The sequence below is a fragment of the Protopterus annectens genome, chromosome 11.part0 (genome assembly GCF_019279795.1).
Source record: "Protopterus annectens isolate FY-2018-M chromosome 11.part0, PAN1.0, whole genome shotgun sequence".
NCBI lineage: Eukaryota > Metazoa > Chordata > Ceratodontiformes > Protopteridae > Protopterus > Protopterus annectens.
This window is the reverse complement of record NC_056745.1, coordinates 451887068-451914631: the sequence shown is the minus strand read 5'-3', so window position 1 is coordinate 451914631 and position 27564 is coordinate 451887068. Positions and strand designations below refer to the sequence as shown.

The 27564-nt window shown below is 36.8% G+C and overlaps 1 protein-coding gene across 2 annotated transcripts in view; it reads left to right on the top strand.

Moving 5' to 3' along the window:
* LOC122815449 (zinc finger protein 252-like) overlaps positions 1–27564 on the top strand; it is a 304744-nt gene that overhangs the window by 36734 nt on the left and 240446 nt on the right. For both annotated transcript variants that reach the window (XM_044087954.1, XM_044087952.1), the window contains exon 2: positions 1015–1236. In XM_044087954.1, the coding sequence (XP_043943889.1) occupies positions 1015–1236 (222 nt within the window). The remainder of the gene's footprint in view (positions 1–1014; positions 1237–27564) is intronic.

Genomic DNA, 27564 nt, shown 5'->3' with positions numbered 1-27564 from the left:
ATACATACATACATAATGCATATTCTTCTGTGTATTTCTATATTTGTGTGACTGGTCCTCTCTGTACTGCTTACTGTGATTGCTTCTGTTTGCATTATACACATCTCATAATTGTGATACCATACTGTAAACATGTTTTTTTCTTTGCTTTATTTACTTATCTTTGGGCTAAGACTGAAATTGTTTTTTTTTTTTTTTTTTGTGGTTAGTGTTCTACCCAGGTTAACAAATTCAGTTAAAGAAAAGTATCTCCTAGGACCTATTATAGTCCTTCATTTTTATTCATTGCTTTATCCAATTTGGAGTCACAGTGAAGCTGGAACCTTTCCTGGTACTCAATGGGTACTGGGGAGAGACACCTATTTTGGATAGGATGCCAGTCTGTTTTGAGATGTATGAGGGTGCATACACACACACACACACACACACACACACACACACACACACACATGCATAAGCACATGCATGCCTAAATACACACATGAGCAATCTGAAGAACAGTGAGTTGTCTATCCTCCAACATGTCTTTGGGGGTGTTGACACAAATTAATGGAAGAGATGCGGACTCCATACAGAAGGTACTCCAAACAGAAACCAAACAGGAGAACCAAGTGTAGAGCTAGAAGCACCAATATTAACTGCCCTGCCACTGTACTACTGTACCACATGCCTATTGAAATTATTGTTCCTGAATTCCGATAGTTCTAGTCATGCATTTAGACTCTAGTTTGTCAGTTCATTTTAAAACCAAATGTCTGAGGGTTCTCTAGACAACACTGAATTACATATTCTTGTAGTTGTTAATTGCAATAGTACGTATATGCATACTTACTAAACTGAAATACAGGAACAAGACCAAAACAGTCTGAGAAGGTCTACAACCCTTGATTATTTTTTAAGAAGAATTGAGAATGAGAACAGGCTGGTCCAACTATGATTTTTATTGGTTTTAGTAGTCTGTGGTTTGTTTACAGAACAATATTTGTTTTAATTCTGCACTTTCTTTACCTTCAGCACCCAGTACCTTGTCTGTTTCCATAAAACCAAGTGAACAGTCCTCAAAGGAAGAGAAAACAGAAAAGAAAACAAAAAACAAAACCTCCAAAGTTAATATGAAGGTTTTAAAGAAGAGAGGACTAAATGGCAAGACACATCTCAGAGTATCAGACAAGTTGGCAGACAAACAAAAAAAGCCTAGAGAGAAGATAAAGCCGCAGCAACTGAACTGTAAAGCAGGTGAGTATTTGCCTTCAAAAATGGCCAACAGTTACAGTGAAATTATTCACTAGAGGCTGGGAAAGGCGAGATCCGGAGTTATCTTTTCAGAATGTAACACAAAACTGGAGGAAAGGGAGAATGAATAACTGGTATAACGGACTTATTTCACCCCTGTATTTGAAAAGGTACTGCTTTGTTAGTGAACTTTGTATCCTGGAGAGGAACAGAGTTATAAAAAAGGAATAAAATGAAAAACAAATTAACCTAACGCATATAAAATGGGGAAAGAGAGAGAGAGACAAGGGCACAGAAATATATTTACAAGGGCAGTGTAAATAATTTCACTGTCAGAAAAGTTTATTAGTGTTTGTCTGCATGCTTTTGATGAACACGTATGTCCAGTTGAGCAGAGATTATTTTTCAAATGAGATGTGAAAGATAAGTGTTTATATAAAACAAATGATTCCATGTAAGTACAGTGTAACGAGTAATACAGCAACATGAAATGAGAGTTTAAATGGACATATTAATTAGTAGAAATCATTATTACTTTGTGAGGTTAGGTCAGACAGTGAGAAATAAAATCCCAAACCAAATGTAGTGATAAATCATACAATATGCACCTCTAATATGTGTGACCACATCCTTACTAATTTACAACATCCTAAGAGAATGTTAGAGTAATACGGGGCACTGACACATGCAGCACTTTAATGGTGTGCATTTTATAACATACTCACTTGCTGACCTGCTATTTCCATTTAGGAGAAATGCTAGAAATGTTTTAAAGCACTGTCAAAAACTGAACTGCTACTAACCACATTACAGCAATAGTGCTGTATTATATCACCTGTGATCAGATGCATCCAGTTATGTTTGTAAAACTGAATATGCTTGTATTGTTTCATTGCAATGGCATTTAAGTAGTTTTTTTTTTTTACTTGTTTCCAGAAGTAACATGCCCTTTGCACCTCTCATATGTGAGATCATCTCCCTACTAATTTATCGTAACTCTGTGGTTGCACAGATTGAGAGACAGAAGAGTACTTAGTTTAACTCAAAAATCACATAATCTTTCATCTCAGGAAACCTACTTGGGTCTTCTGTTGCTTTCATCCTCTTTCTTATCCTGCTTTGACATTATTTTCTCTGAAGCTTTTTCATTTGGCAAATAGGTGCCATATGCTAGTACATGACATAATGTCACTCACAAGAGAAAGTGCCTGCTCCATGAGCCTGAAACTGCTTTTCTGATGGTCTCACAGCATGTACCTTGATTTCACACCTCATCAATGTAGTCCATGTGTTTGTTGCTTAAAACTGTACTTCCCAAGTGTCCTTGTAGCCAGCAGATGATGAGAAAGACCCACATCAGCACCATTTCTGCTGCCATAGAGAAACGTGAAACAAAGCCATAAGAGCTATTGATACAACCCAGTTGCTTGCATGTGGCACAGTGGTACAGCAATTAATGTTGCTGCATCCAGCACTACACTTAGTTCTCCAATTTGTTTCCTGTCTAAAGTGCCTTCTGCATTCAGCCTGCATCTCTTCCATGTGCTTGTGTACATTTCTGCTGGGTGTTCTTGTAGATCAGTTTCTTACAAGCATTGCTGCCAAGATGATAGTAGCTTTGAAGATTTGTTAAGTGGGGTTCAGGTGGGAGGGTATCATGTTCAACCACATTTCTCTTCCAGAACATTGTCAATAAACTATAGCGGTACACAGACTATACCTCAGTACAGTCCCTGGAGGCAAGTTCATATATGAAATGATCGTGTGTTCCTCACATGTGGTGGGCTCCTTCTTGACTAGTGAGGACTGACGCTGCTGTCTCTGTCCTACTCTTGTGAATAATGATGGGCCTGGTGAATGTACACCCAGCTCCTACCTTGAAGATTCTGAAGTACAGGTGACCTCCATTCATAGGTGAATAGTAGGCTAACAGCCCTGATGGGCCTTTATAAGCCTATCCAATAAACTGATACTGATATCAGACTCAAACCTTCTACCTTCTGTCTGTGAGGTGAAGACTTAACCATTATGCCAATTTATTGGTCTTTTAGTGAGAATCTGCAGATAACTAGCATATCCCATTTTGAAGCTCCTTGAGTCATCGAACTACATGTCTGTGTATTTTGTACCAAGGACATCCTCCCAGACTAAGCAGGGTGTAATGTACTATGATAAAAAAGGTCCCCACCTGACCTTCCTGTTTTAAGGCTCATGATTCCTGTCTTCAGTTTCATGCAGATGTTTGAAGAACATTTGCAACCATTTTTTGCACATGCCTGCTGTCTTTGTTTTTCATCTGGGATGACATTATGGCTTTCAACTCTGCAAATCCAATTTACTAGATATTCTGTTTCATTTTGCTGTTATTTCCTGCTCTCAAACTTTGGCTCTCCTCGGACTTATAAGGGCAGGACTTCCTGTCTTTGCATTGTCACACTTGTCACTTGATGATGCAAACTTTGATCTTTCCTGTAGTTCCTGCAGTAGTAGGCTGGGTCTCATTTATCTGTTTTTGAAAGTAAATGTGCTAATACTGCACAAAGGCTGAGTACAGTATGTTCATTTATTAATGAAATAGGTTTTGCATTAGTATTGTTTTTTCTGGGTAAAATTAACTGTAAACTATGAAACTCTAATATAACATTAGTGTCCGACTGTAATCCTCAGTGATTTACTAGAAAATTGAAAGTTTTACAGGGGATATGGAGGGTAAAAATATGAGACAAAATTATGGGCATTCTACAAAAACCATAGACAGATGAAATGTAAGATTCAGTGACATTAGGCAAAATCAAAGACAATTAAGAGTTACGGACATTGTGCTACATGTGATGTGCTTGTATTATAGTAAAACAGAAGCAGTTTTTACATTTTTTCACATAAAGGGAATGTAGCATGCATTGGGGTTTGAAGACCAGATTAACGAACAATGTGTAACTAATCTTAAAATTAAAAATTAGACAAAACAAAATGCAAGGAAAGCTGTCCCAATCTGAAAATAATTCCATTGTACGTCTTTCTCCCTCTTGTTGACTAGGTAATGGACTGCTGTCCCCAAGTGATATCAGCATGCCAGTGGGGAAGAACTTCCTTCATAGTAATCAGGGAGGGAGGAGCATGTTATTGGTATGGACAACATTTTTTAGAAGAGATTTCCTTAAAATGAAAAGTGAGAATGCAAACTTAAATGATAGAAAGACAGCCAGGGTAACCAACTACTGAGGAAATTCCTTTCGGGAACAGATAAGCTACTTTGATTTGGTCAATTTGCACATGATTTTTAAAACAAGTGAGACATAACCAAGCAAGTATATAAGCGTACCCTTAAGGAACATAACCTTACACTTGTCCCAGTCCTGATGAAGATCTGTCATGTTCCCTTGCAAGTTGTGATGTCTGAGAACAAGAGCCCTCTCGTCTGACTCTTCTGTTTCCCTTTCAGGAGCCCACGTGTGCTGAGCATGCATAACTTTGTCCCTGCTGGAACTGGTAGGTGCAGGTGGATCCCTCCAGTTTTGCTTCATTTGAGGAATCTGTTGACCCTGTGCACTGATATTTCTGTGAAAGATAAAGATAATGACTTGTTGTGCCCTACACCATCTGCAATGATCCAGCCTTTGGAGAAACCTAAAGCCCAAGAAGTCCTTCTTCGATTGTCCTCTGGTGTCTGTTTTTACACAGGCAAATCCTCATATTGCTCTGGTAGTTTTAAACAGCTCAGTATATTTGCTGTATATATTTCCTTGCATTGCCTATACTTCATGTGTATGCATACTTGTGGAGTTACAGCAGCATTTTTGAAGTCTTAAAGCAACCTTTTACAAGGACTTTTTAAATACACATTACAGTGATTTATGATCTGTTTCCCCATTACAGCTTCCCTGTGCATGTACTTAAGCAACTTCTCACATCCATACACTACATCAGAGAGATGTTTTTCAATCTGAGCACGTCTTCTGTGGCATCCATTTAAGGGTTCTGGACTTGCAGGCAACTAGTTTACCTTCCTGCATGATTACTGCAGCAGTGCAATTCAAGTTGATATCCAGTTGTAATTTGACTGACTTATTCACATTAAAACAATTTACTGTGAATGCTTCTGTTACTATCATTATAAGCACTCTAAATCTCTTTTTTTATATATGTACTCCAGTACAATTCCACATTATGTTATGGTAATTTTCTTAATTGCAAAGTCACCTCTGATTAGTTTGAAATGCATTTAGAAAGGTGTTGCCTCTTTTCTATATATCTCATAAGAGGTTGTTTGCCTTCATGTTGAGGTATTTGTACAATGGCTATACGTAGCTTGTTTCAAGTCTTTAGGTGATAGCACATGCCTTGCGTATCTCAAATGTGTAACTTTGATTTTAAAATTCATCACTTTCAGCTTGATTTTATTCTTTCTAAACCTTTTTCAGAAGACCAGTCAGCCTCACTTCATGTTATTTCTTGGTTTGGTCCCATACCAGTATATCAGTTATTTACCAACACTATCAAACCATTCAGTTATCCAGGGAACAGCTTTCTGAAACACTTCAGAGCTGATTTGATTAAAAAAATGCAATTTTAGAAATTTGTTCTTTCATATAAGTGACTTACTAGTACATACCCTTGAACATTCTCATTCAGGCTTTGTCAAAATTCCTGAATTGCATCAATCATAGAAGAATACAATGTCTTCTGGTATAACAGATATTACTACTCTAGTGTTGTGAAGTGGATAATGCTCTTTTTTATTACTTATTCAACTTTTGTGGGTCTTCACACATATCATTTTTTTCTAACTATGTTGTGGACAATTCAGTAGGATATGCTTTTTTTCAAATCACACCTATTTTCTCTATGTGGGTTAAATATTGCTCAATCACAACCTGCAAAGCTGCTTGGACTTTACTTGGATAAAACAGTCCAAACTAGTAAATCATTTTTTATACATTATAAATTTATAATCAGACTGAACTTTTGTGATGCAAACTTAAATATGCATTCACATTGTGAATTTGCTTCTAAATGACAAATGTCTGGGAAGCTGACCCTACATAAAGGGTATACTTGCAGTATCAACTATCTGGAATATAATCTTATACTTTTTATATCCACACAGAAGTACTTTTTGTGTACTTCTGAGGTTTGTATGATGCGTAGAGTAAACAAATTATGCACTGATTGCTTCAGGTTGCTTTCTTTCTGACCCAATGTTTTAAATGTTGAACTGGTATTATATTACACTGTACTCCACTGCCTAGTCTAAACATAGTACTTTAATTATTAGATTTCCATCCCATAATTACAAGTCATTTACTTCTTATTTTATGTACCTTTATCTTGCACACTGTGTACATCCTCACTATCAGTAGTGCTCACAAATAACTCATTAAATGGGTCTGTTTTAATACATACAATATATTTGTATATAATTATTTTTTTAACATTGTATAAACTTCAGCAAAAGTATTCTTTTTTGACACAGTTTCTTCAGACTTAAGAGCAGGATATTTTTATCATGCTTACAGCCATCTCTTTTGTATGAGGTTTTCTGTGTGCCATTTTTGACTGACTTTTCATTCTTGTCTGAGAGTTCACAACTCATTTTTCTCTCATTTTTTTACTCATATTTTAGTTTTTCCATCTCATAAGCCAGTCTATGCACATCTGAGTCTTCAAGGAGCTATTATATTTCTGACAAGGTACTTGAACTTGCTGTGCACACACCATTTGTTTTATTTAACACTAAATCTGATTTTGTCAGTAAGCTGCCCACTATGTGATTATTTCTTATACAACACGATTCGGCCTTTCATTAAAAAGTCACACAACTCACCAGTTAAAAGATTATTGTCTGTTTTCGTTAATTAACTTGAGAATCAGTTGAATTTGTCAGATCTTGTTCACAAATGAAGAACAAATGAGAAATGGACAGTAGGTACGTTCTTGGCTCACTGTAACTTTGAAACATTTATGTCATCGTTGCAGCATTCTCTGTCTCTGTTGAATCCCAGACATACTATTCAGCATTCAGGAATTCTCCTGCAGCATGCAAATCTGTAGTACACTGGACCTTTTCGACCATCTAAAAGAGTCAAAAATGTAGTACATTGGACCTTTTCAACCATCTAAGAGAGTCAAAAATGTACCCTGGACCTTTTCCGCCATATAAGAGATTCCACTCCCAGTCTTGAACAAACTGAATTTCTGGATTCACATTTTCCAAATCTGAAACAAAATGTGTTTAAAGAGAGAGGTTACCAGGTGGCTACAGTTTAGCTGTTTCTCATAAGTATGGAATGACTTATTTTTGACTGCTTCTGAGACCATGTAACATTTGCTATAACAAAATGGTTGAAAGCCTGAAACAGATTTTTATACTGTATTTTTTTTTTTTTGCTGTATTGCTGATTTTTTAAAACTGTTCTTGCTGATTTGTTGCACTTTTTGTCTGCTGTAGCATAGACTAGATTCAGGCCTGCTGAATATGGTTCTGTTTGCTAAATTGAGCACTAAACCAAGCTATCTTTTGTTGGAGAGGGCTCCCCTGCACCCTTGTGGCAAGATAGTGCAGTTAGGACTCCTCTGATTAAGGGTTGCTGGCACAGGTCTCGGTTTTGAGTTTTTTTATTGATTAAGTTTAATTCAGTTTGCTCACTGTTGCTGCATAAGCCCTGCATTTGCACGGGTTTGCGCTTGTTTTAACACAGCCCCATAGAATTAGGCAACCAGCCACTGCTCTGCTGTATTCATTTGTTTGCATGCAGTGCACCTCTGTGCACCATCATGCACTACTGAGCAGTAGGGGTAACCATTGGCGGTTACAGATGCAAAAATTTCAGTAGATAAATGTTCCCTTAGTAGCCTAAGAGGTCTGTAAATTGTGCTTAGCTACTCAGAGAGCACATCAGCTTCACTTGTGCCTCTTAAACAGTCCCAAAACCACCAGATCTACAATAGTCTCATACCATTTAGAGAACCCCACTAGTATAGACCCCTTTTAGAGCACCCCATTTGTATAGACCCTGTCTAGAGCACTCAGTTATACCACACCCCTCCATTTTCTCTCCCCACTGTGAAAACAGGATTTAACCTAGCGTTATGGATGGTCAGTTTCCCTCCCTTTCACCTACTAGCCTGATTGACATGGGTATCCTGAGTCAGTGCAGCAGCTGCCTCATGTACACTGACAACCCTTTACTCCTTAAATCACCCAAGTACAATTTGTGAGAGATGCATCTACACCAAGAATCTGGAATCCTTGCTCTCTCATGCACAGAGCAGTAATGTTGAACAGGTTGTCAGCTCACATACTACACCCCCTACGCAAACCATGCACTCAACACATAAACCATTATACATGGAATTACTCACTAGAAACCTACCTAAACACCAGAGACCTTCCAAACACAAACAACTCTGCACCGAATACTGCCCCTACAGCACTAAGTACATATAAAAGCACAAGCACCAGTGCCTCACTGAATAAGCCCCTAAGGCAAAACACATCTAAACCAAATTTTTTAGTCATAGGTTACTTCATTGTGAGACACACAGATATTCCACTCACCAGGCTGGACAAGCAGAAGGTTATGGTCAGCTGCCTATCAGGTGCCAGATCCATCAGATCACACATGCACTCACATCTTTCAACAGCAACTACCATTATGACTTGTCATAGTTCATGTTGGTGTGAATGACTTGAGATGTATCTCACTGGACTATATGAAGAAATATATGATTGAGCTCTATAAATATGTATCCTAGGCAGGTATGCCCCTAACCTTTGGCAGCATTCTACCCTCACCTAGGATGAAACCACAGTATAAACAAAAAATGATTGACTTTAACAATTGGAATAGCTTCTGGTGTCATTCTAAGGGGATCCAGTTCTTGTCAGCCTGGGATGACACTGTTGATAGACCATGCTGCTTTGCCAGAGATGGTCTTTACCTGTCACCCTAGGCTTTCGGTTACTGGCTAAGGCACTTTCCTCCCCCATAGTGACTTTTTAGACAAGATCTCAAGAACAAAATTTCCGACATGAAAATATCACTCACAAGTAAATTAAAGGTTATGCTGCTAAACATTCTGAGTTTAAATCAGGAACTGCATTCTGTGCAAGCACTACTCTCCCTGGAGGATGTTGATGTCTGTGCATTCACAGAAACTTGATTCAGGGCCACAGAGAGTACCCTGGCCTTGCAAGGCTACAATGGCAGTGAGGTGAGCTTGTCCATGCTCATGTATGCCACCCAGTCAATGGAAGGATAGTTGAAATCCCCTTAGTTAAGGTGTTGGGCTGTATGGCGAGTGATTCCAGTAAGTCCAGGTAGGTAATGTGCTTTTCTTGGTTCGTTGTAGAGACCTATTGCTAGCAATGATGTGGTAGGTATTTTGCCTGTAGTTAATTGGACATGGAGTAGTTTGAGAGAGTCATACTGTTTGACCATTCTCGAGGTGTACTTGGCTTTAATGAAGATGGAGATACTTCCACCTTTGGTTCTTTCATGCTTATTTTGAGGTTTGAATGTGTGTAAGGCATTATAGCCTTGCACAGCCAGGGTGCTCTCTACAGCCTTGAACCATGTGTCAGTAACTGTACAGATGTCAGCATCTTCCAAGTTGAGGATTGCTTCCATGGAGTGCAGTTTCATGTTTAGGGCTTCTAGTATTAAGCAGCAGAATCTTGAGTTTGTTTTGAGTGGATTTTGTTACATCGGAAATTTTGTTGTTTTGACATTGCCTAAAAAAGGCACTATGGGGGAAGCAAGCACCTTTGCCAGTATCTTAAAGCCAAGAGCAGACAGGTACAGACCATCTCTGACAAAGCAGCATGGCCTGTCGACCATGTCTTCCCAGGATGACAGATACTAGATCCCACTGGAATAACACCACAAGCTACTGTAAGCCAATTGCTGAAGTCACTTATTTTTTGTTTATAGTGTGGCATCATCCTGGGTGAAGATAGAATGCTGCTTAGGGCTAGAATCATACCTGCCTGGGACACTTAATATGAAAGTTCAGTTATGTCTCTCTTCATATAGTCCAAAGAGGTATGTCTGAAGTCATTCACCCCAACATGGACTATGACAGAGTTATAACGGTATTTGTTGATGAGTGACTTGAATGCATGTGTGATTTGACAGATCCTGACATCTGACAGGCAGTTGACTGTGGCCTTCTCCATGTCCAGCCATTAGGTTTTGAGGTATTTTGCCTTAGGGGCTTATTTGCTGAGACACTGGTGTATGTCCTGTTATGTGTTGTGGTTTCTATTTGCATAGCAGTGTGTGCAAGTGGTTTACATTTGGGAGGTCTCAGATCTTTTTGTAGGCTTCTAGTGAGTACCTCCATATATGTGGGTTTATGTGTCATGACCTAATTTTATGTGAGAGGTGAACAACCTGTTTGATATCCAGTTTGTTGTTACACAAGGTAATTGATTCCAATTTCATAATATAATTATATCTCTCACATAGGGTATTTGTTTGTTTTAGGATTAAGTGGCTGTTGGCATACATGAGGCAATTACTACATTATCTCAGGATGCTCATGTCAGTCAGGCAGACTGGTGAAATGATGGGAAACTGTATGTCCATTATAACAGGTTTTTACCATAGGTGCTATTAGGGAAGGGACTGGGCTAGTTTGAACCGTTTTTGTGCTAAGACTAACAAAGATGTTTGTTCTGTTGAGGGCTATGGATAAGCATGGCAACACTGCACATATCTAGGGAAAATTTGACTTTCAAGGTGTTTGCATTTTTACAGGACACCCCTCACCACTGTTGTATGGTGAGCTGCAACGAGCAAACGCAAGGCTTAAATACAGGTGAAATTAAGGCACTTTTAAGCTAATATAACAATAGGAAAACTCACAATAAACCTTCCTCCAGTAATCCCCAGCTCAGGCAAGGCTAGATCCACACACACCTCCTACAAGGGTGCCGGGGAGACCTTCTTAATGTAAGATGGCTGGTTTAGTGCTCAAGTGCATCAAAAACAGGCTAGATTCGGCAGATCTTAATCTAGTCTGTACTATTTAGGTGTCAGAACAGTGCAACTCAAGTGCAGAAAAGTACAACAAAAAAATACTTAGAGCCCTTTTGTATGTTTCTCGGCTCATATAGTCCAGGTAAACACCTACTGCCACCATGAACAATCCCAGTCCTCCCAGTGCAAATGCACAGTAAAGGAGTGTCCAGAGTGAAATGCTACAACAAACAAACTTAAAGATATAGATACAGCTGTTTACTTTAAACAGCTTATAAACGTGTGGTTATTCAATAAAAGTACTTTACTTTGAATAAATGAGCCAAGAGCCCCTCATCTGTACAGAATGTATAAACTCACTAAAAAGCAAGATAAGCCCTCCAGCCAATAAAACTACATTCAGAAATCTCAAGTGTTTTCTGAACCTCAGCAGTCCAGACTACTTCCCAGTGCACTAGATGGAAAATCTACTGACTTCTTTTGTATATAAACAATTGTTTGCTATAGTGCAAAAATACACTACATTATCCAACAGCTAGCTAGAGTTTTACAATGAGTTGATTATTCTTTTCAACAAGCATGGTACTGAACTAATGGACATGATGTGTAAACATTATTCCATTACCATAGAAACTTAAACTAGAGAAATTACAGAGCTGAACCATGCTATTAAGACACATTCTGATTTTGTAAGATACAATTATGACTACAAAAGGGTTTTTTCTTCGATTGAACAACAATTGAGTAAGAACACGGAGGTGAAATTAAAAAAGTTAAGGAGGGACATCAGTGACTATAAGAACGGGGTTGCTTACCCAAAGCCACCATCTTCTCAGGGTAAGAACATTTTTGGTCACTCTTCAACATGTTAACCTTAATAATGTGGATATTGATACCGGTGCTAAGCTGCCCATAGGGGTAGGACCAGGGGTTAACAACCTTGATTTTTCGAAGGAAATTGGAGTGACAATGTCGCAGAGAACCACCCGGTCAGTAATACAGCCAGTAATGGCCACTACAAGGGCAATGAAATGAATGAGTCTTTTTCCATCCGGGGCCAAAATCATCCACGGAGATACAACATGAGGGGCAGGAAGGTGAATCACAAGTTCAGCAGGTAACTAGTGAACCTGTCGTTTTGTTGAATCGAAGTGGTGATTTCAAGGTGTATAATTTTTCCAGTTACACCTTTGATCAAGAGCTTTGTGAACTTTTTAGCAAGGGGTTGACTTTTGTACCCACAGACCATTTTAATTTGGCTGGAGTTCTGATAGACTTGAACCTATACATCCGGAAATTAAACTTGGCTTTAATTTTTGGTGACAAAAGTTTCGAGGATGATCCTTTAAGAGTGGCTAGTACCTACAGTCCACATATATGTCCTTTTTGTCCTTGTTCGAACATATGTGTGAGTTTGATTTAAGAAACTTACACAAGGGTATCAAGAAGAATGACATTGTGAACATAACTAAAAGTGAGGCTGAAGCCCTCAGTTCCGTCAAAACTTTACCAGTCCGGTTTTTGAAATCAGACAAAGGTGGAGGACTGGTGATTATGAGCAATGACGACTATGAGACTAAAATGTTGGGGGTGTTGGACAGTGAAATTTATGTTAAATCTAGTTCCAATGAAATGAATATTGCATACAACAGAGTTTTTTCCTTTTTAGGGATTTGTTGATTGAAGTCTTGATCAGTGTTGAGGTGTACAATTATTTAGTGATTTTGAAACAGAGAATACCAAATTTGTTCGGACTACCTAAACTACATAAAAATGTTAATGATCCTCCACTGAGAGCTTTAGTGAATGCAAGGTCATCCATTATGTATGCTTGTTCTAAATATGTAGACCAGTTATTAAAAAAGTACGTGGTCAGAGAAGAACAGATTTGTAAGGACTCGTGGGCTTTTTTGAAAAGTTTGGAGAATTTTGTATATCATGACAACATTTATTTCTTGACAATAGACGTCGCTGACCTTTATTTTTCTATCCCACATGAGGTGGGATTAGAATATATCACTTAGAAATTATTATTTTATAAGGCTGAGAGTAATGAGATACGTTTAATCCAGGAGTTACTAGATATTATTTTAAACAACAACTATGTTAGCTTTAATGGTAACATTTACAAACAAGTAGTGGGTGTAGCTATGGATTCCCCATGTGGGGCAAGCTATGCCAACCTAGTTTTAGCACAATGGGAAAGTGAGCATATATTTAAGGAGAACATTTACGAGAAGGTAAAACTTTACAACAGGCTTCTGGATGGTATTTTTATTATGTTTGAAGGGAGTGCGGATGACGCACCGTTATTTGTGTAGACTTTAAACAACAGTACACCTTTTTTGAAATTTACTTACACCTATGAAGAGGATACCGTTAATTATTTAGATATAGAACTGAAAAGAGACCCTGTATGTAAATGTTACTTGGCTAAAATGTATAGAAAGCCTACGTACTCGAACACACTGTTACATTTTTCCAGTTGTCACCCGTTCCATCAGAAAAGGTCTGTCCTAAAAGGACAGTTAGTAAGATTTGCTCAGATGACAACTGAGGATTCTACCTTTGAGGATGAACGTATTTTGTTGAAACATATGCTCATGAGTCGTGGTTACCCAGAGAAGATGGTGGATGAATTAGTGGGAGAAGTCCGCCTTAAAAGGTTGGTTGGTTCTTTTAGTCCCATCCTTACTAAGAGGGAACATGTTATTGAGTTGATCGTGGGAGAAAGGTCATTCAGTTTGGCCGTAAATATGTCTAGTGCTCCACCATTAGAGGAGGGTTCTATGGTCAAGGATACAGTGTGTTATAAGAGGAGTTTCATTACATCCTTTTGTTTGGAGGCAAACCTCTTCAGGAACATTTTTAGAAGGAATTGGTATTTGTTGACATTTGAGAGAGACCTAGTGGAGAAACTAGGTGACAACCCAGTTATAATCTTTAAGAAGGGTAGGAACTTGAAGAGTATAGTAGAAAACAACACCTTGAAACCTATTAGGACTGAAGGAACATACAAATGTGAAGCGTGTAATTATTGTAGGTTTATTTCTACAGGGTCTAGTTTTACAGTGAACCAACATGTATATAAAGCTAGAGGTAAATACAACTGTAACTCTAAATCTGTGGTTTACTTAGCTTCCTGTCAGATGTGTCCAGCATTTTATGTTGGGAAGACTGACAGGAAGCTAAAGGAAAGGATTTATGAACACATATACCACATCAAGAAGAAAAGTACTATTAACGCTCTGGCCAGACACTGTAATGAACACCTCTCTCATTCCTTTTTATGTAAAGTTATAGACCAGGTAGTATTAGATGGAAAAGGTTGACCTTATCAGTTGATACTAGAGAAACATGAATTGGTTTGGCAACTTAGATTGAATTCCTATACTCTACCTGGTTTAAATGAAGTCACCTCTTTGGCATGCATTTTAAAGTTGAGAAGTTTACAGGTGACTTGTCAATTTTTTAGTTACTTGTATAGGTTAGGTTTTTATTGTGTTTTTAATATTTCATAATATTTTTTCTTGTACTTTTAAAGTATATTTTTTAGGAATTTTCTTACATTTGGAACATAGTTTCTCTTTGGCTTTGATTTGATACAGATAGCCTTTAAGGCTGTGACAGCTGTCCGGTTATGTTTTGTATATATACCTAATGTTTTTATTTAACGTGTCTATTTTTACATTTTTATACACTGCCTTACGTACATGTTCTAAAGAAAGAATGTTGCTACAATAGTAAGAGTATTTTACATTTATATATGTATGTATTTTTACTCTTATATTTATTTTTATTTTTGAGTGTCAAGTCTGTTAACAGGGTTACTTTACTAATTAATTATTCACTCGTTTAATTAGAGTGATGATTTGATTGTTAGCGTTGGCGCCCTTTTGGTTTTAAAAGGAGTGCTTTGATGTACATTTTTGTCTGATGAAGTCTTCCAATAGTGGTTGACGAAAAGCGCTTAACAATAAACAGTGAGTGGTTCAAGTAAGATCGGAGCCTGTGTTGGTTATTTTGATAAGCTAGCTAGATCAAGTAGAACAGACAATGGTAGGCAAAATTCATTTTTTCAATATAAGCACAAGGAAAGGGAAATATATAAGTCAGAATATTAACAGCAGTGTAGAAAGGAAAGGCAAATAAATAATTCAGGCTTTTAGAAGCGGCCACAGTGTCACCAAATAAATGTAAGTACTCTCAGAGGTTAAAATATTCACTAAAAACCACACACAATAAAACGTTTAAATATATTTATTAATAATAATAATAATAATAATAATAATAATAATAAAAGAACATGAAAATACAAAATATCTATTTACAATAAATACCAGAATTCCAGTCACAGGAAATATTACAAATAACACAGATGGATAAATTCACACAGCTACAGAAAAACAGTACTTAACTAATCTCACTCTATTTTCCTGACTGATCTAAAGAATTACTTTTCCCTGGTTACTTATTAAAGCAAGGCAAGATGAAGTGGGTGGGTGGTCTTCCATCGTCAGACTTCAAAAACAGACTGCCCTGAGATAAAACATCATTTCAGTGCTGGATTACAGAATTACATCCCATACATCCAGTCATCTGACTCTGGTTCATGTACTTACCTCCCTTTACTAGAACCTAAACCAGAATTTAGCAAATATGTATTATATTACATACATACAGCTTTGCTAAGATTTGTTATAGCATCTGGAATCTATAAAACCATTTTAAAACTTCCACACTTCCAGGGTAGCAATTAGTTCACCCCTAAGGGCAATACAGTAGGATTCCTAGTCATGATTTTCACAGACATTTTGTCTCTGGCTGCAGTCAGAAGTGTAAGATAACAATCTTTATGGCCTTAACCAGATAATTTAATTTCAGACTATTTTTCAAAGTTAGCTGGACTGAGATTAATCTCTGCTCTTCTAGTATCCTCTGTTACAATATATTCATTTCAACAGTTACAAAACTGACATACAAGTGCATTTCTTTTCTGTCCAGTGGGACCTACTGTTGGTACATTTTTAACAGAAGCAGCTTTACAAATACATTTCCAACACAAGGATCTGTACAAATCAGTTTGATATACAAATGACATATAATTCTTTACTCCAGCTAGCTATACTGGCATATGTTACACATCCATTGCCGTACTTCTCTTGGCATAGCAATACTTCACACCATCACAGTTTACACTGATTTTTTTCTGGATATCAATTTCATATTAATAATAAATACCTCTGGGAGGAAGGGTTTTGCTGTGGAGATGTTTTTTTCAAAATTGTCTCCAAGCGTTTACTTTTGGAATGTAAATGGGCTTACCGCAATGTTTGCCTGTAGCAAACCAAGTAAGGCTGACACAGTCTATAGAAAACACAGCTGTCTGTAGCTGAATAGCAAAAGCTATTAAAGTTTGGATTTGCACAGGGAGAGTATTCATAGTAATGGAAGTATGGAAGGAGAAGACTATGCATGTTTATGTTAATGGAGAGGGGTAGTTGAACAAGGACTGAGGGTACATTCATTTATAAGTCATGCTGTTTGGCAGCACTTAAAAGGACAGTTTCTGATGTTAATGTTATTATAGCTAGCATTTACATTCCCTGTTCTCCCTGCATGCTGAGTAGCATGGACTAGTTGGAGAACTAGTAGCCTTTCATCAGGGTTTAACTTTTTGCTCAGTGGATTAGAACATGATTACAAATGCATTTGATGTACACAGTGGCCTAAAATGGTTCCTAATATCTTTAAACATATTCTTTAAGTATACTTGAATTATATGAGTATGGTACATATGCAAAGAGGTATGGACCACTTGAAGAATATATGCACTTATGACTTACTGGGATATAGTACTCTTTCTATATATTGTCTAATGCATGTCCAGATATAATATTTTCTTGCTGCTTAAACCTGAAATGCTTAAAGATACCCTCATGAGACACTGGAAGTTGTACACATATTTCTGTGGGTCTTACAGGGTTTGGGATTGGTTAGGGCAGCACTCTGCAGAGTGGGAGGACATGGACCTGAGTCAGAGGACTTTTTAGGGCATTGGGATGTTTTTACAGTGATATTCTACCACCAGTTAGTTTCTTGTGAGGTTCTTAGCCCGTGGCAAGATTAACTGATAATGCTGTGGTCCCTGATGAAAGATGAAGGAAGGGATATTTTAGAGACAATAAAACTAGCTAATGCTGCAGTTTATTGCATTGTGATGGTAATCACTGCTGCAATACTCCAGTTTTCCAGAAGTGTTTAGCTGTGAGGCTTAGCAAATTGAAAGTGGATAGGATGGTGCCCAAACTCGGGAAATAAGGAGAGTTGAGAATGGCTTCAGTAACCAGTGCTGACTTAACCATCCTGGTGGGAGGGAAGCAGCTTAGCCCACTATTGGTGACACCTACCAGAGGGTATTTGATCATCTGTGAAAGACTCCTAGACACCTGTGAGCTGAGGGAAGTAGATGTGCATGGGAGCATGCTTGTCTGTCCCCTAGCCAACCAGCTGTCACAACTTAGTAGGACATCTAGCATGAGGGAAGAGTAGACCACACCACCAGATCTTCTGGCTGTTGCCTACTGTCTACCAACTTAATGTCACCACAGGGTAACAGATGGTCTAGAATAGGGATTTCTGGGTAGGACCAAATGAAATGTTGGGCTGTCACCTAGCCCAAAGATGTCCTGTTCCTGGGCCCACAGAACAAATGGGCCACTTTTATGCAAGTATGGAGCTGTAAGGGCAGGGTTCTAAGTAGTTAGAGGAATTGGAAGAATATAGAGGGTGGGCACCTGTTATTTGCCCACAAGCCATTCTTGAAGGATTTGCCAGGTACTATTCTAAGCAGTACTGTAGTAAGCTTTTACATAACTGGGTGGCCTCACTTTGGCTAGGTTGATACCAGACAGTTCTGGAAATTGCTGATGCAGTTGAGGAGGGTGAGTGTAAATCTCCAAGGCCTGATGGTTTTCTTTTGACAATTTATGATTTTGTTTGGGATAAATTTACTAACTATCTTATTCCTTATGCTAGATGTTGAAAACAAGAGAAGTGTCCCCTTCATGGAAGGGAGGAATTATTTCTGTTATATCAAAGGAAGGGAAGGACCCAGTTCTTCCTTCAGTTTATCAAACCTATGTTGAATTGTCAGTCATTGTTGGCAGGTATGGTTTCCATACTTGTCTTTTGCTTCATTGACTATGGTCAATATAGATTTATAATGAGTAGGCAGACTTTCAATAATTTTAAGTTAGGCTTCCTGATACAGGGTACACTTTGAGTTGGTCCTCCACTACTGAGTGGTAAGCCTAGAGAGAAGGTCTTTGACAGGGTGAGGTGAAATTATCTTTGAGATGTTGAAGGCTTATGAAATTGATGGAAAATGTATTTTGGGATTGGAAAGAATAAACTTAGGCATTATACTTTCAGATAAATTTATGCCAGGTATATGGCATGGAGGGATAATTGCACTGACTGTGCCACAGATGACCTGGGTTCACCTAGTAGCTCTGGAACTGAAAGAGTTGATGGGGGGGGAGATGGAAGTGAGTGGTGAATGCTAACTGTTCCAACTTGAGGAGAGGGGATTAATGGTTCTGACCCATTCACTGCCATTCAGTTGTCAGAGGTTTCCTGTTGCCCAAAAGGGAAAGGACCAGGGTTCTTGCTCTTCATTCTACCACATCAGTGATGGTAGCCTTCAGCATAAACACACACACACACACACACACACACACACACACACACACACACACACACACACACACACAAAAACAGGGATGGCACTGTGGACTTCTGGAGTAGTGCAGCTGCTCACATCACCCACCAGAAGATAGGTTAGAGAGTTATATTAGAAAACCCTATTTAATGCTTGAATGATGACCTCTGTATTTGGCTATTTCTGTGCAGCAGCACGTAGGGTCAGAGCTTGCTCTGTGCAGAGTGAGTGTGCCAAACGAATGGTATGACGATTGATGGTCATCAGGCACCAAGTCAGAAAAATAATTACCCTAGATATGGGCACAAGTCAGGGCTGTCTTCTGTCCTTTTGCTTGTTTGTCCACTGTTTGGAACCCTGGGCACAGTTCATCAGTCATCTGGATGTTTGGGGATGCAAACATAAAGTCACTGAGTATAATTTATTATTATTTTCTTATGATTTACTTGTTTACCTATCACGGGCCTTCCTCTTTTTGCTGGAGGACTTGCGGATCATGCTTAATAAACTGTGTGTATTTGAAGGATTGTCTGATTACCAGGTTAATATTATAAAAACTAGACCCTAAAATTAATTGTCAGGCATTAGTTAAACTGATGAAATTTTACCCTTACCTCTGGGATCACAAATCGTTTTTTTTTCCCTTTGGAACTGAATTCACCTCTGGATCAGTGAACTGTTACTGTTTCTTCCAACAAGATTACCAGGGACCTTAAGGGACTTTTTTTAGAAAGTGATAAAAGCTACTTGATTTTCAGCTGAATGTTAGTCTTTACAGATGTTTGTTATACCCCGAATTTTGTATGCTGTGCAGACATTGCTTGTTGACCCCCCCCCCCCGCAAGGGATATTTTTAATACAATGAAGGGTGCTGCCGCTCGTTCATCTCTAATACATAAATCAAGAAGGCTTGGGGCTTCATTCAGATGCTTTAGTACATACAAACACATCAGGATAGATAGCAGCATCATTAAATAGGAACAAACTAGTTAACAGACCTTGCATAATACATGATTACATCTCAACAGCTAACTACAAAATGGCAGTCAGACTTGCACATGCTCAGTATTTATGCACTTCTGCAAGCCCTTGGATAGCTTCTTAAAGGTATATACACACATATTGATCTACAGGTGCCATACCGCTTTTCCTGTGGAGGGGGGAAATGTTAAGGTATCTTGGAAGAAATCTTCATTTACTGGAAAGGAGCAGAGCATGGGTTCCTGGTTTAGAATTTTATTTTAAGGCAAGTCAGCTGGGGCTGTTTTGTTCCTTGTTGGAGGCTGTAATTCCAAATTTAAACAGCTGTGTATCTTCCAGCTGTGGAGTCATGTTTGATTCTTTTGTGTTTAACTTGGGACACACTTAGAAGATGTAAAGAATTGTTTCCTCTCCCAAAAACTGTAGTTAATCTGACTGAATGGACATTAGAGGTTTTGTCAGCTCATGATTTAGTAGATGAATTTCAAATACTAAACTCTCACACTTAGTGGGGAGATAACAGGTGTAGTGCACTGAATACATTCTAGATCATCTTTAATTGTCTTGGATCAAGTGCCTGATCTGTGTAAGATTCTTTCATGGGTTCAGTTTTGGAAAATGTTTGGTCTGGATGAAAGGTGTCTTTATTGATATATCCAGTCTTTGCGCAATTTAAATAATTTAAAGTAGGTGAGTACCACTGGAGAAATATCTATTTTATGTCTCCCTTTTTTAAGAGACCAAAAGGAGAAATGAGCCACCTCTAATCATATCAACAAGCCTGATAAGAACTTTAGGGAAATAAACAGTAGAATTTGGGATTTCTTTCTTGGAAGACTGTTGGAAGTTTCTCAGAAATACAAGTTAGCCCAATAAGTTTACGATTTTTTTCATCAGGGTGTTTGTATACTTTTTCATACTCCTGTTAGATTGGCTACAGTCTACTCTGGGGCTTCCTCAGTATGTTTGAGGTGTAATTGATGGTGCCAGAGTTAAGTGGTTACATATATTGTGGAATGCTGCAGGCTTAATCAGTAGTAGTAGCTGGACATGCAGAAGTTGTGTGATAGATTCTTTCCTAACAGAATCATTCTGTGTACCCCTCTTTTTTATTAGAGCTGGAAAAAACTGAAGAGATGGGCATGTAAAGAACTGGTCTTGTTTCTCTTTCTGTTCCTACGTAGGCAGCCAACTTGCATGTTTGCAGTTCAAGAGCACTGATGTGCCTTCTCTCTGCACTGCATGCATTAATGATTCTGTGCATTCTTCCCAAAAGGCTGCTGCTGTACTCAGTCTTTGCTTTTACTTCATCACAAGAATCAGTCGTATAGCAGATCACAATGCCTCTAGCCCATTGGACAGGTGGGCTGACATGTGACACTCAGTCCAGCCTTCTTGAGTTGGCTTCTCTTGCAACAGGACTTTAATCACACCCAGATTATCTTGGTCATGGTGTGGGATTTATCTTTCTTTGCCCTGGAGCCAACAGGGCTAACAACTTTCAATGAATGGTCTGGATAAAGTATCTTCATCACTGGGAGGTTTCAGAATCTGAAACTGGAAGTGTGACATAGATGGGCAGACAGACAGGCAGAGACATATTAGCAGTAAGTGGTAAACCATATTCAAGTTGAGATAATAAAATGTATTTGCCTGTAGCAGCCCATCTCCTAGCTGACATAGTATGACATTTTTGAAACCTCTAAAAAAGAGTTAATTAATTTTATGCTTTCATTGTTCAGTATTCTATTGAAATGTAACTTATAAAGTAAGGCTTCAAGAGCAATACCTGTAGAGTCAATAATAATGTAGCTATTAGAGCAAAACCAGAGGTTGGATTTCATTGACTGCCAATATCTTTTGTTTAATGTTATCACTACTAAGTAAAATTTCTTTGTCAAGAAGCCAAACTGATAGCTGTTTTATGGTCAGTCTCACCAAGTATTAATTTGATGTCGGAAAGGCTTAGAGAAGAATGAAAAGTAGGGTAACACCTTGGAGTAGAGGTGTGAATGAGATGAGACAGTTTTCACCATATAGTAGATAACTGAAAAAAACAACTAGTTACTTCAGGATTAAAGGAAGCTTGTGCATGCCTCTCAAACTCTCTGCACAAGATATCTGGACAAAGCTTAAAATAATGAGGGAACAAAGGCCCAAAATAGGGACATATTTAAAATATTGCTCTTATAAACTTAGAAAGTTGCTAGAATAGCATGATTTGAGTTAATATGCATTTTCCGAAGGATATGAAATATGAAATGCAAACATATATCATTATTAAATTACATCAATCCTCAGTGATTTGCCAGGAAACCTCACATTTTATGAAGGACAGACCAAAAATATGAGGCAAAACAATCTAAACATTTTGCAAAAATCTGGACAGTTAAGCAGTATGACTGTGATACTGATAATTTAATAAGATGTTGGCTAACTAGATCAAAGCTCTGGTAAGGCCAGTTAAACATTACCTTTGTTACTGTTTTGAGGAATGTCATCAGTGATAGACAGTCATTGTGCTTCTGACAGTCTGAAAACCATGTTGATATTTTGCTAGAATACTATACTTTTGTATGTATTAACACGTTTGAATGTAAACTAAATTTTTTGTCATGTTACCCAATATAAGAATAAGTGAAAAATGTCTAAAATCACAGGAGACATTAGGAGAAATAATTTAAGGATTGTACAGAATAATTAGAAATGTCCAAATATTAGGCTAGGTATTAGTGAAGATTGATAGGTTAAGAAGTGATGAACAGGATTTAGGATACAGTCTTTCTTGCTTTTAATAGAACAGTGGAAGGCCCGTTAGAAAACATAGGTTACCCATGTTTTAGAAGTTTATCTATGAACTTGGCAAAGTCCTGAAAATTTATTTTTTGAAACAGAAGGAAGGGAAGATATGTTTTGAAAAGTGCCCTTTAAAATAGCTTGAGCAATTGAGGAAAAAGAAGTGAAAGATGTTAAATCAGAGAATTCAGAGAGAACACTATTAGGAGATATTGATCCATTAGACAGATAAGCAGCTTTAGATTTATAACAATGTTTGAGATTCTACCTTTTCCTAACATTTTCAAGTATAGTTAGAAGAGGGAGGTCTGCTGCTTCTGAAGGTGTATTGATTTATTTCTTATCTGAGCAAATTAGCTCTTTGAGAAGAACTTCCAGTTCATTACTCATTTATTTATTTATTAATTTGCCTATGTAGTTTTTATTTTAAAATAATATTAAAACACTCATATTGACATAAGTAATGAAATCAAGCAATTCATAAAACATGAATAGGAAAAACAATTTACAGCTATCAGAGAGAATCTGATTCTACTTGCAAAGTGTCAATCAGTGATTAAACCTTTTTCCAAGGGTTATTTTCCAATGGCCTAGGATAAATTCAAAGTTTTTTAACTTTGATTTCTATCAATGCTGTATTCTTCAGTAATGTTAAAAAATCCTCCATGGTAGGCTTTGTATTTAAATTCCATCTTCTAGTTATGCATTTCCTGGAAATTGCTAATATTGTCCATAATAAATACAAGTTTGTTTTATTCGAATGAAGACCTTCATTTACATTTAATAAAATTAGAGCTTTAGATGACACAAAAGATTCAGTAAACAAGGCCTGTAGAAAGTTATTTATAGCATTCTAGTAAGACTTAATATTAATACAGTCATAACAGATACGTTTACAATCTGCTTTAGATTTCTTCTGACATCTCCAACATAGTCCATTTCTAGCGGGACTAATTTTAGTAATTTTATCAGGTGATAAAAATGCTCTGTATAAAAATTTCCAATTGAATATTTTTCAATACTGTGAACTAGATGTATGTTTTACTGATAATAAAATGTTTGATTTAATTTTGATAATAGATGTATCAAGTGACCTTTAGTGATATGCTGCCAGTAAGATGCTTTAGGTATCTTTTTATAAGTTATCAACTCTTTATATAAATTTGAGATACCATTCTTCATATTATGATTATTATAGATAATTCCATATAAGCAGCTTATGAGTTTTGGAATATCTTTAAAGGAAGAATTATTAATTACCCTACACAAGTCCTGAGAATACATTAAAATACTTTGCAGAGTTAACCAGTCTTGAGATGGTATTTCATAAAGAATCTTTATCAATTGCATATCTAAAACCTTTTTTTCTTTGATGTATTGTTGCCGACAAATAAAGTTCTTGTCTTCCCGAGAAGTAAATATTTCTCTGTATATTTTATAAGGATAATTTTTTGTTGTGATAAATGGAATTAAAAAGTCAAACCACAGTTTTATGTCCATATTTACATTAACAAATTTCCTAAAGGTATTAAAAGGATCATTAATCAAGTTTAGATTAGTGGGTCTTGTTATGTTATATGGCATATTAATATTTAGCAAATACCATAACTTATTAGCTTTGTCCGATATTGACAATTTTTTTTTTAATAAAGAGGTTTCATTTATTAGTAGAACAGTATGCAATGTTTTTCATTTGGCAGAGTAATTAGGATTTATCCACTCTATGACAGTCTTAAACATGGATGCCTTTATATAGGTTTCAATATCAGGAAAGTTTAGGCCTCCTAGTTCCCATGGTATACTGTGATGTGTGAAGGCCACTCTATTTCTTATAGGAAGCCACAGAAACTTTAATAAAACTGTGTTTAGCTAATGCTGTGTATAAGATCTTGAGGAGTAGAACCAATTTTATTAACTGTAGCCTATCTTCAAAGGTCAAAAATATTTTATTCCACTTGTCAACCATTTTTATTAACTGTAGCCTATCTTCAAAGGTCACAAATATTTTGTTCCACTTGCCTACATATGTTTTTTATTATATTAATGATATTACAGTAATTAATTGATGTTAACTTATTCAAATCTTCAGATAAAGCTATCCCTAAGTAGTTTAAAGTTGAAACTCGTTTTGCTATGATATGGTTCTTGTCTACTTGTATTTCATTCTTTTTATTCAGTAACAAAAATTTAGATTTTGACTTATTAAAATGAAGGCCCGAAATCATATAATATTCTTCAATTAATAAATTTAATTCTTCCAGTGTTTCTTTGGAATTAGATAATGTGATAAGTATGCCATCAGAAAACAGCATTATATTAGAGTTGTATTGATCATATATATCCACACCTCTTATTTTTGAACTATTGCATATTAAAACAGCAAGATTTCAATAGCCAATGCAAACAAAATAGGTAACAGGGGCACCCTTGCTTAGTGCCTTTGGTTATACAAATAGATTCCAAGGTAAAAGGTCCTAATTTGGCATAAGTTAAATTATTTTTATATATCTTCTTTATGAGATGGACAAAGGAAGGAGGGAAGTCAAATAAAACTAGAATTTTAAATAGATAATCCCAGTTTAAGGAGTCAAAGGCTTTCTCTCTATCTAAGTCAACTATAAAAATTGAGATTACTATACTGTACCATAATTAGCTGCAAACCCTGTATGCATTGAGACTGAGAAACAAAAGTCTTAATTACCCAAGCTCATGCTGAACAGGTGCCAGTCTCTGCTTTATGACCAAGTCTTGCGCCCATTTCAGAATGAATTTTTCAAACACTGTAGTTTATTTAATAAGGTTTTATTAGATGTTCACAGTGTTTGAATACTGTCTTTATTAACAGTACTGATAAACAAGTTGCTGCACACCATATTCTGATTGTCCTGAATGACGTAAACTGACATAGTCTCTAGATTAATAAAAGTCAAACAATCCGAATGTAAAACCAGACTGGAAAAAATAGCAGCCAACCAATCCTCAGCTCGAGCAGGACACCAGCAAGTACACAATCACTTGTAGAGACTTATAAAGACTAAAACACAGGTTTATTGCTCCATAGATAAAATCCACACATAAAAAAGAGACTCCTGGTTAAGCGCTTTCATCTGATAACCTCAGATTTCATCAGAACCAGTGAAAACAGTAATGACTCCATTTTATATTTAACAAATTGGCGCCAAAAAAACATTCTTAAAGGTGTATTTCCACAACTTCAATCTAAATGACTATATACAGAAGAAACAGATCCTTGTGACTAAATTTGTGCCAAGTTTATAAATACATGTTCTAAAACCACAAGTTATGACATTTATCATTAGAATATTGTATGTAATAAATATAATAAATATATTATTGATGTAATATTAGTATGATAAATATATGTACAAATATATGTAAAAATAAATATATGAATATAATAACATAAATATAAATATATAATACTTAACAAATGTGCTAAATATATAAGTATGAAATATATTGTTAAAAAATATTGTTAAAACTTTGGAAAAGTTTTTTTGATTAAGTCTTAGAATGAATGGAAGAAAAAAGCAATGACAATGACAGGTATATATGGAAAGCATACCTAATACTAAACCCGGTCCAGGCTTAAAAAAGGCTTAATACTAATAAAATCATTCAAACCGGGTGTAGTGGTGGCGTCACAATAAATTTGCCACTCACTTTCTTTGTATGCTAACCAAGTTTTCCAATTGCCACCATATGATGTTATGTCTACCTGGTCAATAATCATAAATCTAAAAGAATGGTCATCACCCTTCTCCAAAACGTGTTTGCTAAGTGCATTTTTCTTATCTTTTTTCTTTATTTTGTAGAGATGTTCGTATATTCTTGTCTTGAATTTTCTCTCTGTCTTCCCTATGTAATAGGCAGGACAGATAGAACAGGTAGCAAGGTATACGACTCTCTGGCTGAGACAATTCCCAGCTACACTCCTACACTTAGTTTTCATCAAATTATCTAATATGACCACTCTTTCCTCATTAATATTCTTGCACTGCTTACAGGACCCACACTTCTTTGTTGCCTCTCTTCTCTTTTCTTTCCTACCATATGCACTGATTTCCAAAAGTTTTTTCAAATTGAGTGCAGTTTTATATACACAAACTGGATTCTTGTCAATATTTACCAAGTGATTGTCAGGAATGTTAAGTAATTCCCAATGCCTTTTGACAATTTCTTTTACCAAATTGGTGTATGGGCTGAACAGTATGATGCATACTGTCCTGCTGATTTGGTTATTTTTCTTTATATTTTCTCCTAAGGCCTGTCCTAACAGTGGTTTATATTTTGTACCCCAGTTTTCTTTGACATAATTGGCCACATTTTTTACCATTCTTTTAGGATATTTTCTTTCCAAAAACATCTGTGAAATGTTATCAATTTCTTTTTCCATACTTTCCCTAGAGGAACTCATCCTCACAGCATGGATGAATTGGCCTTTAATCACATTTTTAAACACATATTGTGGGTGGCAACTACCAAATTCTATGTAATCATTAGAAAAGGTGGACTTTCTGTGTATTTGTGATGTGAAACCATCTGAAGTAGTACTAATGAAAGTATCTAAATATGCAATACCAACTTTGTCTGCCTTATATGTGAACTTTAAAAAGTTAGTACTTGAATTAATATAATCCATGAAAGTCCTGATATCTTCTGAAGGCCCCTTCCAAATGATAAATAAATCATCCAGATACCTAGAATAAAGAGAGATGTATTTAAAAAATTGACAAGGGAATAAAAACCTATTTTCCCATTCAAGCATGACCAGGTTCGCGAAAATGGGGGCACAAGAGGCCCCCATAGCCACACCCCTGGTCTGCC